We start from the raw sequence: 16,374 nt of genomic DNA on the forward strand, positions 1-16,374 counted from the left end.
GGTTTAGTTATGGCACGCTGACTAGAAGAAGAGAAATGATTATTACCTTGAACTTTTGTCTTTCTGTCTCTCTCATCATGTAAATCTGAGGATGACCAAAGCCTGTTGCCCTGAGCTTTGCTGAAACCATCAAAATGGTTGCTCAGAGGTATTGCACCTGCACATAGCATAGGAGAACTCTGTAACCTACGTGCCAAGGAAAAATGAAAGGGGAACTGTCAACATTCACTACCTCCTGTAAAGTGATGGTCATTGGCAAATGTGGGAGTATTGCCCATTGGACAACAGCCATGGTGCTTAAAGCCAAAGCCACAGACAGACGGGCTGAAAAAGGCCCTGGAGACTAAAGGCACAGCTTGAAAAGCTTGAAACAGTCCAGGGCCTTGAAGCCATGGCCACAGTTGAGAGAGGCCGGCACCAGCCTGAGAGCCTGAAGATGCAGACACAGCCGGGGAGGCCAGCACTGCCCTGGGACTTAAAGCCACAGTCTGAGAGGCCGATATCAGCCCTGGGGCTTAAAACCCCAACCAGAGATGGCTGCACCGGCCTTGGGTTTTGTTTCCTACAGGTTCCTCTGGAACTCCATTGACCACTATGAGGCCATATTGGCCTTTACTGGTTTTTATTGGGCTGCACTAGACTCAGCTTCACTTCTCTGTTATTTTACTTAAAAACACCCCACTGGATGACCCTGGCATTGGTTTCCTACCATTTGGATCTAGAAGGAGTCCATTCCCTTCGCCTATGATGAAAGCACAGCAGTGATGCAGACACTCGCTTGAGGTCACAACCGTTGCCGGGTGGGAGCATTTGTACCACAGGTGGTGAGCAGAGCTGGTGCTCTGGTGAGTGTCTGCACGCAGACTGAGCTCTGGGCCCTCCTTGGAGCTGATCACCCTGTGAGAGCCCATCTGAAGCAGCGCTGCGGCGTGTGCGTGATCTGGTCACAGCTTGGGCTGAGCGGGCCCAGCAGGTGAGTTGGGTTTGGTGCTGGGTGGTTGCCAGGAGGTGTCTCAGCAGAAAAGCTGTGCTGGGGAGGAGTTCCCAGCTCCAGCGGTGCCCCTCAGCACGGCTGTTTGCAGGGAAATGGGTTCTTGTGGAAATTCCATCCCATCTTACGGTGAGGATGATGAAATGTCATTCCTGCCCTGGAAAACTGCTGCCGGGTTCCCAGCTTCATGTCAGACATGACAAACGCGACCTTCACCAAGAGCAAATTGTGCTGCGCTGCCCCGCAGATGGCTGGGTGCATAAGAAAGCTGGGAAAATGCTTCTTCCTGACAGTTTTTCACTTGTTGCAACTTTCTGCAAGGTTCCTGTCCAAAAGGAGATTTTGGGGTTCGAGGCAGTCTTAGGAAGAGTGAAGCCAGCTCTTTCCAAGAGCGGGGCACGTTCCTGTGGAGAGAGCCCTGGGAGCTTCAGCTTCCTCTGAGACTTCACCAGCCATGTCTCAGCCAGGAGATGACTGCTATTCCTATTTCTGCTCTGTGAGTGGAAAGGTATGGCTGGGTTTCTTTGCTTGGTTCTTCTTCCTTTGTCTCATTTTTAAGGGAAGGGACGGAGCGGGAGGAGCCCTACTGGTCCTTTGTGCCCTCAATAAGTGGTCGGGTTCTGTGCTCACTGCTGACAGCCTGGGCTAATGGCAGGAATGTGGCTCAGGCTGTTTTCCCTTAGTGATAAATAGTGTCTCAGCACTCTGATATCCCATCTCTGGCACCATCTGGAACCTCTCTGCAAACCGTGGCTGCACGTTCCCTCCCATGTTTCTTCCTTTCTCTCTTCAGAAGCAGCCAGCAGGCTGCCAAGGATCCAGCGTCGCCTTTCAGCTCACAGAGGGACTCGATGGGGATGGCCTGTCCTTACTGCCAGGCAAAAGTGAGTGTCCTCAGCCCTCTGTCATGAAGTGTGGAGATATTTGACTGTTACTTCTGGGCGGGGGCAGTGCTGCAGGGAATGTCAAGAAACCTTAAGATTTGCAGGAAGGCGCAGCGAGAAGTGATCAAACAGATTGTGTTTGGGCTGTCAAAGTAGCATCCTTCTGTTCTCTGGGGGAGCATGGGCTTACTGGACAGTATTTCAGCTTCTCGCTGGTATCTGTGAAATCAACACCTGATCTGTTGTTGTAGGGACGGAGACCGCAAATCCATGGAACGGTGCGGAACAAGAGGAGAAACGGAAAGCCTCCATGGGTAAGAAGCTCTTGTGAGCTGTGGTGTGGGTACCTGCCTCTAAATAGGGCTGCATGAAGGGCAATGTGTGTGATGGAAGAGAGAAGAAAGGACTCTGCAGATCTCTGCTGACTGCAGAAAGGGCACAATGTTGTGGCAGCAGAAAGGCAAACTGAAGAAACTGCTGTTGAAGACCAGAAGCTTGTTGTTGGCTGTGCTCAAATCTTCCTCCATTGAGATGCTCTTCATGTCTTTCTTGTCTCCTTCGTGTCAGAAGCTGATGCAAGCAGCATTCTATCAAAGCGCAGCCTTGCCGAAAGCCAGGGGAGGAGCACAGAGTGTGGCCCAGCACCCAAGAGAGGTACAGACACACAGTGGACGTCTGGCTTTGGTGCACTGTCTTTCTACTTTGGCTTTCTGTCCATTCTTTCCTGGAACTGTTCTCATTGTCTGTTCCTGGGGTCTTAATCCCTGGGCTTGACACTTAACTTTGCCATCCTGATCTGTAATGGGAACACAACGTCCACCAGAGATCCCTTGGTACGAGATGAACATGGTACTGGAGAGCTGGCATTGAACCTTGGGCATTTTCTTGCTTTTCCCAGCAGTGGCGACCAGCTCGGATGTGCCGGAGGACATCACGGGCATTCAGGGTTTGCTCTCTTGGATCAGTGGTGAGTTTGGGGGCTGCACAGCCCACAGGTGTGTGTTTGCACAGAGTGTGTGTGGGAAGTCCCCAAAACGGTGATCATCTTGCATTTTCAGATGTGTCAAGAGCTGCTGAGGTGCCTCACAAGAAGCCGAGAAGCCCTGCCCCAGGATGCTTCATCGCTGAGCTCCCTGACAACCCCTGGGAAAGCACAGAGCTCAGCACGGAGGCACAGGCTGCCAGCGGGACCCACAGCGACCCCTTCTGGGGGCTTCCACCATCCCCTGGGTTCCTGTCTGAGCTGCAGTATGAGATGACACGGCTGTGCCCTGTCGTGCCACCAGCGAGTGCCCGGCTCAGTCCGCTGCCAACCACGCTGGCTGTCACCACACCTCCCTCAGCCCAACCCGCACAGCTCATTGAGGAGGTGCAGCCAAAGCAGCCCCAGGTTCTTCATGCTCCCTTTCCACCGTCACTGGGCTCTACTATCTGCCGGGTGGCAGATAAGAAAAAGAGGGGCAGCACCAAGCGGGCCAAGCGCCCTGCGCCTGCTGACATGGCCCAGAAAGGGGAGAGTTCCCAGCAGGAGCAGCCCACCAGCAGCGCTCCAGCCAAGAAAAGGAAGCTGCTGCCAAGCAAGGAAGGAAAAGAAAGAAAAGGCTGCAAACGCCCACATCAAGTGAAGCAGCCTGGGGCCAACACAGGAGCCAGCAGCAGCGGGCAAAAGGGCACTGCCAGCGAGCTGCACGTGCACCTGTGTGAATCCATCCAGGCCGTGCACCCGCTGGGGCAGAGAGTGACTGTGGTGGGGCCGGTGCGCCAGCCACTCTCTGTGCAGCCCCAACCCACACCCAGCGCCAGCCCTGCTGCCCTCCAGCCCCAAGGCAGAGGCTCAGCAAAGGCAGTGCCGGCACCTCCAGGCAGCACGGCGCGAAAGGAGAACGCTGCCAAGAAGACACCATGGAGGAGCTCCGTGCTGTGCAGGGACCCACTGCCACAGCTGCACCAGCAGCAGCCTCGGCCACAGCGCCCCATGGACTTTGTGCCCTGCGTGGGGCCCCGGGCAGGTGGCTGTGCGCTACCCAGAGTGCTGGAGGAATCGCTGCCCATCACAGCCGAGCAGCGGCTCGAGCGGGAGCGCATGAAGAGGCTGGCCCAGGAGGAGCGGCAGCGGGCGGCCCAGCAGATGAAGATCGGCCCCGTGCAGTTCCTGGTGCAGCGGGAGATAGAAATGGCCATAGCTGACATGTACGGCTACCTGTAACCCTGAGCTCCTCGCCGGCCCTGCAGCACCAGGCAGCAGCAGCAGCATTCCAGGGGCACCAGCAGCAGCCCCATCCCTCCCCTGCAGAACAGAGCCATCCTCCAAAGTCATCATTGCAGTGGGATGGGACACTGTCTGGACACTCAGTTGTTGTGGGATGGCAATTTTAGGAATATTGTTGTTTCTGTTACTCATTGTTTTCTATGATTTGTCATTAAATGCTTTGTGTTTCCTTTGACGTATCCCTCTGCCTGCATTCATTTGTGCCGTGTCACAGCCCCCCAGCTCCCATGGAGGGGAGAAGCAGGGGCAGCCGGGCCTGCTGTGCGATGTACAGACAGCCATAAAGATACCTCACATGGCATCATGGCTCCTCTGCCTCGTTTGAGGCCAGGCAGTTTTGTCCTCACTCAGCCAAGCCTGGACACCCAGAGCAGCATTTGCTGGCTGGTGGCCAGCCACGAGTGGTGTCCCCCAGGGCTCAGCTCCTATTGAACACCTTGATCAGGGATCTCATCCAGGGCATTGAGTGTGCCCTCCGTAAGTTCACAGACAGCACCGAGCTGGGAGGGAGTGCTGATCTGCTGGAGGGGAGAAAGGCGCTGCAGATGCAGCTGGAGAGATTGATTGCATTGATTCTACGGTTGGGCTGCAGTTGGATATCAGGACCTTGAAGCTCTTTTCCAACCTGAGCCATTCTAGGATTCCGTGATCCCATATGCATCCCAAGTCCATCCCATATGCACAGCCCACCCCATATATATCCCAGTTCCCGATATCCCATCCCATATCCATCACATATCCATATACCCACATCCCAATCCCAAATCTCACATCCCACATCCAACGCCCCAATCCCGCATTTCAGTCCCACGTCCTAAATCCCACATCCCAATCCCTATTCCAAATCTCGCTCCCAACCCCTCATCCCAAACCCAACTTTATGCTTGATCGCATAAAGAACAAGCATGTGATCCGAGACAGCCAGCATGGCTTCACCAGGGGAAGGTCATGCTTAACTAATCTTGTGCCCTTCTATGATGGAGTGACGGCGTTGGTGGATGAAGGGAAGGCGACCGATGTCATTTACCTGGACCTGAGCAAGGCCTTTGACATGGTCCCCCACCACATCCTCATCTCCAAATTGGAGGGAAGTGGATGTGATGGGTGGACAACTCGATGGATAAGCAATTGGTTGAAAGGCCGCAGACACAGGGTGGTGGTCAATGGCTCTATGTCCAGGTGGAGGCCGGTAACGAGCGGCGTCCCTCAAGGGTCTGTCTTGGGACTGGTGCTCTTTAACATCTTTATTAATGACATCGATGAGGGAATGGAGTGCACCCTCAGCAAGTTTGCTGATGACACCAAGCTGAGTGGTGCAGTCGATATGGTGGAGGGAACAGATGCCATTCAGAGGGACCTTGACAGGCTGGAAAGCTGGGCTCGGGTGAACCTAATGAGGTTCAACACGGCAAAGTGCAAGGTTTTGCACTTGGGCCGGAAGAACCCCAGGCACCTGTACAGCCTGGGAGGAGTGGTCCTTGAGAGCAGCTCGGCTGAAAAAGACCTAGGGGTCCTGATAGATGAGAAACTTAACATGAGCCAGCAGTGCGCTCTGGCAGCCCAGAAAGCAAATGGGATCCTGGGCTCCATCAGGAGAGGGGTGGTCAGCAGGGATAGGGACGTGATCGTCCCTCTCTACTCTGCTCTTGTGAGGCCCCATCTGGAGTACTGTGTCCAGGTGTGGAGCCCTCAGTACAAAAAAGACATGGAGATTTTGGAAAGGGTCCAGAGGAGGGCCACAAAGATGATCAGGGGGCTGGAGCACCTCCCCTATGAGGACAGGCTGAGGGAGTTGGGTTTGTTCAGCCTGGAGAAGAGAAGGTTGCGGGGTGACCTCATTGCAGCCTTTCAGTACCTGAAGGGAACTTACTCCCAGGAGGGGAGTAAACTCTTTGAAAGGGCTGATAATAGCAGGACTAGGGGAAATGGTTTTAAGTTGAAAGAGGGAAGATTTAGGTTGGATGTTAGAGGAAAGTTCTTTACTAGAAGAGTGGTTAGGTCCTGGAACAGGCTGCCCAGTGAGGTTGTGGATGCCTCGTCCTTGGAGGTGTTCAAGACCAGGTTGGATGGGGCCCTGGGCAACCTGATCTAGTAAAGGCGTATGTTTGGTGGCCCTGCCAGGCAGGGGGGTTGGAGCTACATGATCCTTGAGGTCCCTTCCAACCCGGGTAATTCTGTGATTCTGTGATGTTCAAATCCGGTTTTGACAGCTCAGAGATCACGCTGATGTCCTGCCCTGCTGCTGCTGTCTTATCCTCCAGCTGTTTTGAAACCTCAGTAGGTTTTCCTGGAAGAAAACATTGCTTTTTGAGTAACATACACTTAGGGTAGGATGCCTCTCTCAAAATACACGCATCTACATGCTGGAGATAAGTTAGAGAGGCACTTGCAACAGACGCCATCCTACAGCCAGCAGTAATCTGCAAAATACAGACAATAGAATTCCAGGCAGCATTTATTCTCTCTTAAATCTACCCCACTGAGGATGATGAACCATGTCTGAAAACTGCCTCTCTCTTCTCTCCACTCATCACACTGGGAGCCTCGGATGATGCTCTCAGATGCACATGTTCTAGATAGGAATTTGTTGTACAGCTAGATGATGTGAAGGCCATCCCTTCAGCTTATACTTAGAGGATATTTGCTCCCACAGTTCCCTCAACAGATCATTCCTGATTTACTGTTAATGGAACAAGCTGTAGTGAGATGCCCATTGCCAACACTACCCCAGTGCTTTGGGTAGTTCTCACATTTGTGTAAAATGTTTCCTCCTTTTACTTATTTTTAAGAGAAATTCTAAGTGCTTCGAGGTTCAAGTAGAAGGTTGCTATTCACTTTAACCATATTATGAGTTAGCTCTCACGACAATCTTATCAGAAGACAGTTGAAGGAATCAGACCCCAGAATCTCTCCCATCTCATTACCTTTCACAGACTGAGAGGCTTTGGAGGTTACACCATGGGCAGTAAAAAACGACTTCCCCAGCGTCAGTAGGAGTCACACTTTTGATAATGAGAGTATATTTCCGACTCACGTTAGAAGCTTTAAATCGCCCACCACTTTCCACTCTGCTTCCAGTCAGTGTCCAGTTGAACTCATCAATGCTTTCATGGGACGGAATGCATTCAAAAGTACAATCTTCTCCCTCCTGGATTTCAGTGTTTTTCAGCCATTTGGTAATGCCACTATTCAGCTCTGGAAGGTAAGAGATAGGTTAGTATGAGGTTTATATGGAGAAAAGGCATTTGTGACTGACATGAGTAGCAGTACTGGTGTTTTAACTCAGGATTTGCAGAACATGGCTGCATTCCTTACTGATGTATTCTCTAAGACATTCTCCACTCAGAATTACCAGAAAGCTATAAAAAAAAAGAGACGTGAATCTCTTGTCTTTGCTCTGGAAGAACTACAATCAGAGCAGCTCAGTCCATGGAGCAGAATGAAGATTCAATGAGCTACAGAGGGAAAAACCTAACAGAGAGGACAACTCTAGGATGCTGCGTGAGAAAAAGGGTTTTGCCTATGACAAGAAATTAACTGTTTCTATTAGCTCATTTGTTACCGTCCTACCCCTACTGGTGTTCAAACCATTTCTCCATTTTAGGGATGGTTTGAAAGGAAACATTTCCAGGACATTCTTGACGTCTTTGGTGATTTTCATGGCAAAATGACATACATTTACATCAAAAGCAATGGGAATTTTCCAGACATCACTGCGCTAAATTGCAGTAATACACTTCTATTGTAGAAACTATTAAGGCTCGTGGGGGAATAGGTGTAAGACATAGTGACCACACTGAATGTGCTTTCAGCACTCCTTTACTTTCCACAGTACTTACCCTGAAAGCCGACCTTTGACTTGGCAACATCAGTGCCAATATCAGAGGTATATAAACCTGCATCTGACATCTCGAGGTCATGGATAAGGAGACATAGGGTCTTCCCAGACTGTACCAGCTCATACTTGTTGCCAGAAGGGCGCACAAAACCGTCCTTTTTCCACACTGGTTTGACCTTCTCTTTATAGAGACTTCGCATTCCAATTTAATCACACCCCGCTCCTCAACAAAAACATCATCCAAGGACTTCATGAAGACAGCAGGGTTCTCTGCAATCAAACAGGCAAAACAGAACAATGTGATACAGAAGTTGAGACATTTCCAGTTGCTTTCAGATTTTTAAAGAGGGATAAATAAATCTTCACCACTACTGATGACACCAAGATAGAACCTAAAGCGGTTTCATGTGTGTTGACTGAATGCACTTTATGGAATTCTGAACTAATCAGTAGGAGAATACAGGGAACAGGAGGGACAGCCTGCATTGCCTTGGGTGGGACTGATATCATATGAAGTAATTGGGATGCAGCTCTTCTAAAGCTGGAGAGCTGGCATTGCCCTCACATGGAGGGCTCATACAGCAGGCCACAGGATTAAGAGGAACACTTTTGATTTTCCTGTATTATTGACTCCTCTTATCTGTCTTCTAATTCACACATCAGATGTTTATACTGGAGAAAAAACTTCCACCAAATGCAAAAGAAAGGAGAAAGAGGAAATCCTTCAAACTCTGAACGCATAGAGTAAAAGAGCTTAATTGCTGGGGAGAGCAGATTAGAATCACAGTATCCTTAGAATTGGAAGAGACCCTTAAAGGCCATCTAGCCCAGCTCCCCTGCAATAAAAAGGGACATTCACAGCTAGATCAGGTTGCTCACAGCCTGGTCATTAGTCATCCCAGAGGCAAAACACACACTGAATGATCTCTCCCTGCAGTTATAAATCCTTAATTCCATAAATCACTGGAAGAAAGCCCCTCATGACTTTGGTGGCTATCTGAGCCCCCGAGAGGGATGAGTTTTAGAAGCAGGATTGCTGCACAACAGAATGAACTGGAGCTCCTTAGTATCTCTTACATCCAGGAGGGGTGTGATCAGACCCACCTATCACCTTCAGGCGCGCTGACACCTTGTCTGGCTTAACCTGCTTCATTGTCAGTGTGCAGCAATTGCCAACGTTCTTGATGTCATTGTAAGTGTTGGTGTAAAGGAACCATTCAGGAACCATTCCACGTCCTCGTCATCATGGGACAGCTCGCAGGAGAAGACAGCAGAGCTCTCTTCTTCAATTTCCACATCCTGCAGGTGCTTCGTTACTTCTACATTGCGGGCTGTGGGGAAACAAGGTGAACTGTTACCACTGTTACTATAAATCATACTGGGATGTGGTAGAATGGTTGGACTAGATGATCTTTGTGTAATCTTCTCAGTGAAGACTATACATTTATAAAGTTAGCAGTAGAGAACGGCAGAAATCAACCTCAAGAAGAGAAATCTGAGGTGAAATAGGACATGGAAGAGGTCACCCTCCCTGCTCATACCTTCAGCTGTCAGCGTGGCCTCAGTCTCTGCAATTCCTGCCTTGCACTTGTACACATCAGCATCATCGGGCTTCAGCTTCAGAATCTTGAGCTCTGCTGAATGCTTATCCCTCTTGATCTTGTACTTCTCAGAGGGCTTGATGAGTGTGTGGCCTTTGAACCATTTCACAACCTTTGGAGAAGGCCTGAAGTCACAGGACAGGATGACAGAATGACGTTCCAAAGCTGTCTTGTCCTCCAACTTCCTGGTGATTTGTATATGGTAATCTGCAAAGCAGGGGTGGAAGAGAAGAAAGGATGAGGACAATTGGAAGAAGAGGAAAGTCTCTTGCATGTATTCAATTCCAATTAATGTCATGTTCACAATGGTTTTTTGAACCACTCCAAAGATAAAACAAATGATTGTCTATAGGGAATGCCATTGACTACATTTCTATAAAGTAATACTGTATATTATCTACCAAATGCAAGGTCCAGCTCTTGTTCTGTGCTTATTAATTTGCTCCCATTTGTTGAGGCTTTTATTCAAATAAGAGTGAGTTGAAAATATAACAAGTACTTTAGGATGTGAATGGAGACTCTTATGCTGGGGACAACAGCAGATAAAAAGCCTGCAAGTTTCTTTCAGATGAAATCAATGACAAACTGCATCAAATTTAGGTGCTACCAAACTTAACCTTGCCTAGTTCAGAAATACAATTAATTTCACCTGATTTGACTTCTTTGCTATAGCCAAGGACAAAACCTCAGTTCTGTAGATCTGAATAGTAAGCACATCACAACTATTCAAACAGATCATTTACTGAGATGCAGCTGTCTCATTTAGTGTCCAATGACTTTGAACTGGAAATGGAGCAGACCCTCCAGACACACACACAATATTTCAAAGACCCCAGTGAAGGAAGACTGTACGTTAATTAATTCTTATATATTTCATGTTGAAAGAAAAGCATACACAGTAGAAACAAGCAGAATCTTTAAGACAGCCTACAATTAATAAGTTTTTCATATAGCATAAATAAGGACTCAAGCTGATAAAAAGAGTTTATGGTAAGACATTTCAATTAACATATCGTGATGTCACTCAACAAGATCAGATTATATGCATGTATTATATATGTATTTACTATGCAGATTATTGTATTTAAAGCAATCTGCCAGTGCTCTGTAGTGACTAATTATTTGAATATCTTTCATGGTCTACCGCTAATTTCAGTTGGCCACTTTCATTTTGCTCCAATTTTTTTTTTTTGACCTTTTTCCTGTTGCTTGGAAAACCTGCATCATTCATTTAATAAAAATTAAGAGCAAGAAAAATACCTGTTTAAGTTGTTGGATAGTATAGTCTTTATAATCCAGCTCATCCTTAAACTGGTTATTAATCCTTTCAAGTTCTTCCATCTTGTTCCTGAGGGATTCCTCCACAGAACGCATCGTGGACACCTGTAATGTAAGCACAGCTCACGGTTCATTAAAAGACTTCTGTAACCCAACCTGGCCAAATACTTCTTTGTTAAATAAAGAGGAATTCACAAACAAGTGCTGAGTAGGAAAACGACAGCAAGTGCAAGGTTACCAAGGAAGACATGAATTCATTTTTAAGCTTCAATTTTCCACCCCAAGCACACCCAATAAACTTGCAGACTAAGATCCTGCAAAATGGGTTTTAAGATATTTTCTTGTTTAATAATTAAATTTTAACTATTAGCATCACTGAAGCTGAAATTGAAGAAAAAAAATATACATGCTTATATTAAAGAGCCTCTGGAAATTAGTCTATTTCTCTTCAAGTAAATAGCATTCTTCTTCCCAGTTATCAGCGTTTTTTCACAAGACTTAGGTTTTAAGCTTTGGAGTTACCACGGATACCAATGGCAAGTCACCAGTAACGTAGAGATAATAACAAGTCCCCTCCAGAGGCAGATTAGCTATTCTCTTCACAAACCTTATTCCAGACTACCAACCAACTTTACTTTCCTCTGTTCATTATCTATGCGAAACCATGTTTTAACTTCTGGTCCCCTCTAGAGCTTCAATGGCAACTTTACCTAAGATTTGCTGCTAGCCACACTAGTGTGAAATTTCCAGCTTCATAGTTAAAAGTTTGAGAAGTTTGAACAGCAGAAAACCAAGCATAATCTTACAGAAAAAAATATCTCAGTTGACTACAAACCTCTCTTTGTAGTTGCTGAATTTGTTTCTCGGCATCATAATGTTTGTCTTTTAGATCTGTATACTCTTCCTCTTTCCTCTGCAAAACTTTTTTCAAATTCAGTACAAGGGCAGAACTCTCAGAAAGAATATTTTCTAGCCTTATGTTAAAAATAAAGAGACAAAGAACATTACTGTTACACATCTCATGGAAACAGCAATTACAGCTTCATCCATGCCTTGCCTGTTGGTTTCTATTTGTAAATAGACTCTTAAATCTATCTAGACCAGTGACAAGATTTAAACAATTACTTTCGAATTTCAGCTTGCTTCTCATAATCAGATGCTGAAGCAATAAATTATTCAGATGCTATTCTGAGGGATGTACAACAAAACCACCAGAAATCCCCATATTATTCTTTATTTCCTTGCACACTCCTGTTTTCCCTTGGAACTCAAGTAGCATACCAAAGCATCCTAAAGTAGTAGTTTGGCCATTGATAAGCATGCAGATGCATTAAGTCGAAGGGATGTTCCCATTAACTATTTTTAACTCTAGTTCATTCTCAAAGGGCTCTAAGTTAACTCAGCGGTTACTTACGATTCTATACGTTGCACTTTCTCCATTTCACTCTTTTCCTTTTCCCGAAGAGAATGTTTCATCTGCTCCAAGCTGTTTTTCAGCTGCAGAACTTCTTGAATCAGATTTGCTTCTTTGGTACTTAACTCTTCAACCTTTTTGTCTGCATTTGCAGACTTCTCCTGCAGAGTTGCTGTAACTGACTCCAGATTAACAATAATAGATTCTTTTTCTTTAAGTAATTCATTGAGTTTTGACACATTGTCTTCCATTGTCTTGGAAGCCTCCAGGAGATATTCAAGCTCTCTTCTTTTTACCTCACAGTTGGCAACTTCCTCCTGAAATTGTGCAATCACTCTCTGATCTTCTGCAGTCTTTTCTTCAAAGTCCTGAGTTTTCTTTTCTATTTGCTCATGTAACTGATTCACAAGATCATCTTCCTGACTAGTGTGAGTTGTAATCTCACATAGCTTCATTACGAGTTGATGATTATGATTTTCAGCATTATTCAGTCCCGCCTTTAGGTTTTCCTTGTCTTGAAGCAGTGCTTTGATGTGCTGACTTTTTTGTGAGGAAACATCAACAATACTTCTGCATACTTCCCAAATCCTTTCAAGACTATAGTTAAAGGAGAGTTCCTGCACAAGATCTGAGATGGAAGAAGTCTGTGACTGAATGCATGCAGAACTAATTTGAGATGTCCCTGGCTCATCTTTTTCAGAGTCTGAGGAATCCTTTACACTGACAAAGTCAGTACCGATGGCGTGAAACTCTAAGTGACATTTGTATAATTCATCTAATTTGGTCCACATTTCTTTTACTTGTGACACTTTATCAATTATATATTCTTTGGCAACTTCTATGTTGTTAGTTAGTTGGGCATTTTTGTCTTCTAGTGTCATATTTATAGATTTCTGTTCATCCAGTTCAGAAGCAATTTCCCGATAGTCAGCTTGACCCTGCAGAATTTGTTCACGGAGGGCATCAGCTGTTTCTTCAGAAAAAGAAAGCTCAATACGCAGGCTTGTTACCTGCTTACTGAAATCTTCTTTTTTATTTTTTTCTCTTTCGCATTGTTCATCAAGCACGGCTAAATGACGTTCCATGATTTCAGTTCTTTCCCTCAGTGCTAGTACTTCCTTTCGGTACGTGGAGCACTTTTGTTTCATGTGTTCAATTGTCCTTTGCTCTACAGTGTTCTTTTTCTTTCTCTCATTTACAACTACTGTAAAACAAACAAACAAAGAAACCAAAAAAAAAAGAGGAAAAGGAATGTAGCTCAGATTGATTAAAATCATTATTACATAGCAGTTCACAACACCAAGTAGCAACTTCTAAGTGAAACACTGTCGTAATATGCAAGCCATACCCTCACATCACATAGTATTTGATACTAGTGAAGGAATTCAAGTCCTCTGAACACGTAATCAGGTGCCTCAGATTTCTATACAGAATAACAGCAAAAGGTTTTCAGTCTGGAAGAACACTTTTACCATGGCACTACTCAAACCTTCCACTCCACACCAGTAGAAAATCTAATTAGATTTAAGAAACATGGGAACGAGATAGATAATTCACAGCTATATTCTTTCTATCTTCCGTGCTTCAGCAATCCCTATAAGGCAGCCAGGAATCACTCCATCTACATCTAAATGGTAGATAAACAGTTCTCTAAGAAATTTCATTCCAACTCACAGTCCTCTTACTTTCAAAAGAAAGATAAAACCCTGGACAAGTTGATCACTTAAGTGTTGATATCTGTCTCTCTTATTCAGTTGATCTCTAAACAAAATATGAGGATTCCTACTTCTGTCCACACTTACTCTTTTGCATATAAAGTTCACTCATAAAGTTGTACAAATTTGCAGATTCAAGTTTCCATAAATATTCCGTTAGCTTGGGGCTGTTTTTTTCTTTAACTGGTGAGCAATTAGCTAAAATCACATGCATTTTCTTTCTATCAAAAGCGACTTCTGCTGTATTTCATCATTGCTTTAGAATCCAGTTACGTCCATTCCATAATATGCATACTTTAAGTATTAAAATAAATATAAGTCAAGACTTACTAGGGATTGGGTCACCACAACAATATATTCCATGGTGATTCTTGTACAGTCCTTTTATTACTACAACTACAGAAATGCAGAATTTTATAGCGCCCACGTGCAGCCTGCATTACATACAGATTCACATGTACTGCATGGAAACAGCCTCTTAACTCATCTAAGGAGTTTTATATACAGCCCTCAACTGATTTAAAAGTCATACTGAAGAAACAGCAGTGGCATATTCCACCCCAAACCAGGTTTTGGGTTTGATTGCTGCTCCCAGCAACACTAGTGAGGGGAATATGATTTATAAGTAATCTAAACACTTTATGCTGAAAACAAGAAGCAAGCACTAAAGCAAGATAAATAAGACTAGGGAGAAGATGTGTAATGTTCAGTCTAGAAGCTCCTTACACAGGAAGTAGGGAAAAAGCATTATTACAGAGCATAGGAAACAAGACCTAAAAGCTCAGAGAATGGTGTAAATACCCTGAACTTTAAGCTGAGATAACCTAGCATCTCCTAAAACACTTTTGCTCGTGCTACTTATATAACTAATTCTACAAAAGAACCAGCACAACATACCTGTGCTCATTGTTCTACTGTGTATATTTAACATAGCTAAAGAATATATATTAAGCAGTTTTTGAAATTGGATGCTATTAATACTCACAAATAGAAGAAAATTTTAACATGATTGAATACTCGGTACTTCTTAACAGAAAACTTCATGCTGACATTGTGACTATCAGCTACCCATTTTAATTCCTATGTGGAGCATTGCTGTCATTAATTTTTAAATGAGAGCTTTGGTCATATGATTAGAACAAACCCACTACTATTTGGAGTATGGAGGAGTCCACATCCCTCCCTCAGTCTCTGGTAAGATGCTTATATGTGATGCCATTCAGTGGTCACATTAGGATTCAATATTTATGCCAAATAAAGGCAGCAGGGACAAATTATCCAAGAACAGCATCTCATCCAAAGAAGGCCTTGACTTTCTCCCTTGCACATATTTTGCAAGAGGAATACAAGAAAGGAAGGGACTACAGCTAAGTTTTAGATTTTCCCTTCTACATTGTATATGCCTTCCGTAATTCTAGGAACACTGATGCTCAGCTGTGCCCAGAAGTGAAGTTAAATGCATCAGAGCTTATCCAAACCATTTTGCTCAAATATTGCCCATGAGCGAGCAATTAGCAGGTCGTCAACAATTTTGATAGTTGCTTCAGGAAAAACAAAACAAACAAACAAAAAAAAGCACTTGAACAGCTGATGCTACTCAGAAGATCAGCAACAGCAGTTGAAACAATCCTAAAGAAACTGCTTTAAAACTATTACCAAATCTGCAAGTGCATCAACAGATGAGGAAAAAGCAGCAAAAAGGAAAAAAATAGTGCAAAAAACTTTTATTCCTAAGCATTCAAAAATGAACAGCATAGGACCTTCTGAAAAAGGGATATTTACATAACAGTTACTTCTATTTACAGTTTAACACAGTGGCTTTTCTCCTTATACCATAAGGTACGCGCTTCACAGCCTTTTGCTTCCTATCCGGAATAGGAAGCAATTTATTGTTTTGGAAGACACCCTGTTCAACGATGGAAGAAACTGTACCTTTCTTTGGAGGTGGCTCTTCCACAGTAGGCTTATCCTCGTCAGTACTGTGCTTTCTTCCCACTTCCAACTCAGTTTTCTCTTGTTTCAGTGCTTTAACTGAAAGCACTGAAAATTGGCTGCTTTCAGTTCCTTTATTAGTGTTCTCTTCTGCCGGTTCTGCTTTAATGGTAGTTAAATGGTAGGTAGTCTTTTCCTGTATTGATATAAGATCAGTTACATTGAAGCTTAACAAAAGGAGCACTTAAGTCTCAGTAATCTTCTGTAGGCAAATATTTACACAAAACCATACAGCTAAAATATTTACCCGGTGACTCTATAGACATCAGTTACAAATTTCAATAGCAGACAGAACAAGTACACCTTCAGATAATGACAAGTGCAATACTTGGTAGAGTATACAAGGGAAAGCAAGAGCCTAGCAGGTTACAAAGTAAAAGACTTGCACACAA

At 44.9% G+C, this 16,374-nt stretch overlaps 3 protein-coding genes and 1 long non-coding RNA gene across 4 annotated transcripts; 2 read left to right on the forward strand and 2 right to left on the reverse strand.

Moving 5' to 3' along the window:
* Nucleotides 1–1,347: 1,347 nt before the first annotated feature.
* On the forward strand, nt 1,348–2,300 carry LOC146752425 (uncharacterized). The gene is made up of 3 exons (XR_014940624.1): nt 1,348–1,499; nt 1,785–1,875; nt 2,127–2,300. It is a non-coding gene; the product is annotated as an uncharacterized LOC146752425 (long non-coding RNA).
* Nucleotides 2,301–2,316: 16 nt separating this feature from the next.
* Nucleotides 2,317–4,319, forward strand: LOC146752426 (uncharacterized). Its single transcript, XM_085531874.1, has 4 exons — nt 2,317–2,335; nt 2,443–2,529; nt 2,774–2,842; nt 2,934–4,319. The coding sequence occupies exons 1-4, from the start codon at nt 2,317–2,319 to the stop codon at nt 4,079–4,081; spliced, it is 1,323 nt and encodes a 440-aa protein (XP_085388000.1). The 3' UTR covers nt 4,082–4,319.
* Nucleotides 4,320–7,989: 3,670 nt separating this feature from the next.
* LOC146752427 (myosin-binding protein C, fast-type-like) lies at nt 7,990–9,857 on the reverse strand. The gene is made up of 3 exons (XM_085531875.1): nt 9,524–9,857; nt 9,087–9,313; nt 7,990–8,252 (listed from the first exon to the last, which is right to left on the reverse strand). Exons 1-2 carry the CDS (start codon nt 9,855–9,857, stop codon nt 9,138–9,140), a joined length of 510 nt encoding a protein of 169 aa, XP_085388001.1. The 3' UTR covers nt 7,990–8,252; nt 9,087–9,137.
* Nucleotides 9,858–10,795: 938 nt separating this feature from the next.
* LOC146752428 (kinesin-like protein KIF20B) lies at nt 10,796–16,110 on the reverse strand. Its single transcript, XM_085531856.1, has 4 exons — nt 15,923–16,110; nt 12,276–13,479; nt 11,697–11,835; nt 10,796–10,966 (listed from the first exon to the last, which is right to left on the reverse strand). The coding sequence occupies exons 2-4, from the start codon at nt 13,421–13,423 to the stop codon at nt 10,811–10,813; spliced, it is 1,443 nt and encodes a 480-aa protein (XP_085387982.1). The 5' UTR covers nt 13,424–13,479; nt 15,923–16,110; the 3' UTR covers nt 10,796–10,810.
* Nucleotides 16,111–16,374: the final 264 nt, after the last annotated feature.

This window comes from Coturnix japonica, unplaced genomic scaffold (genome assembly GCF_054131305.1).
Source record: "Coturnix japonica strain WE unplaced genomic scaffold, WE-NBRP24 Scf045, whole genome shotgun sequence".
In the NCBI taxonomy this organism is placed as follows: Eukaryota; Metazoa; Chordata; class Aves; order Galliformes; family Phasianidae; genus Coturnix; species Coturnix japonica.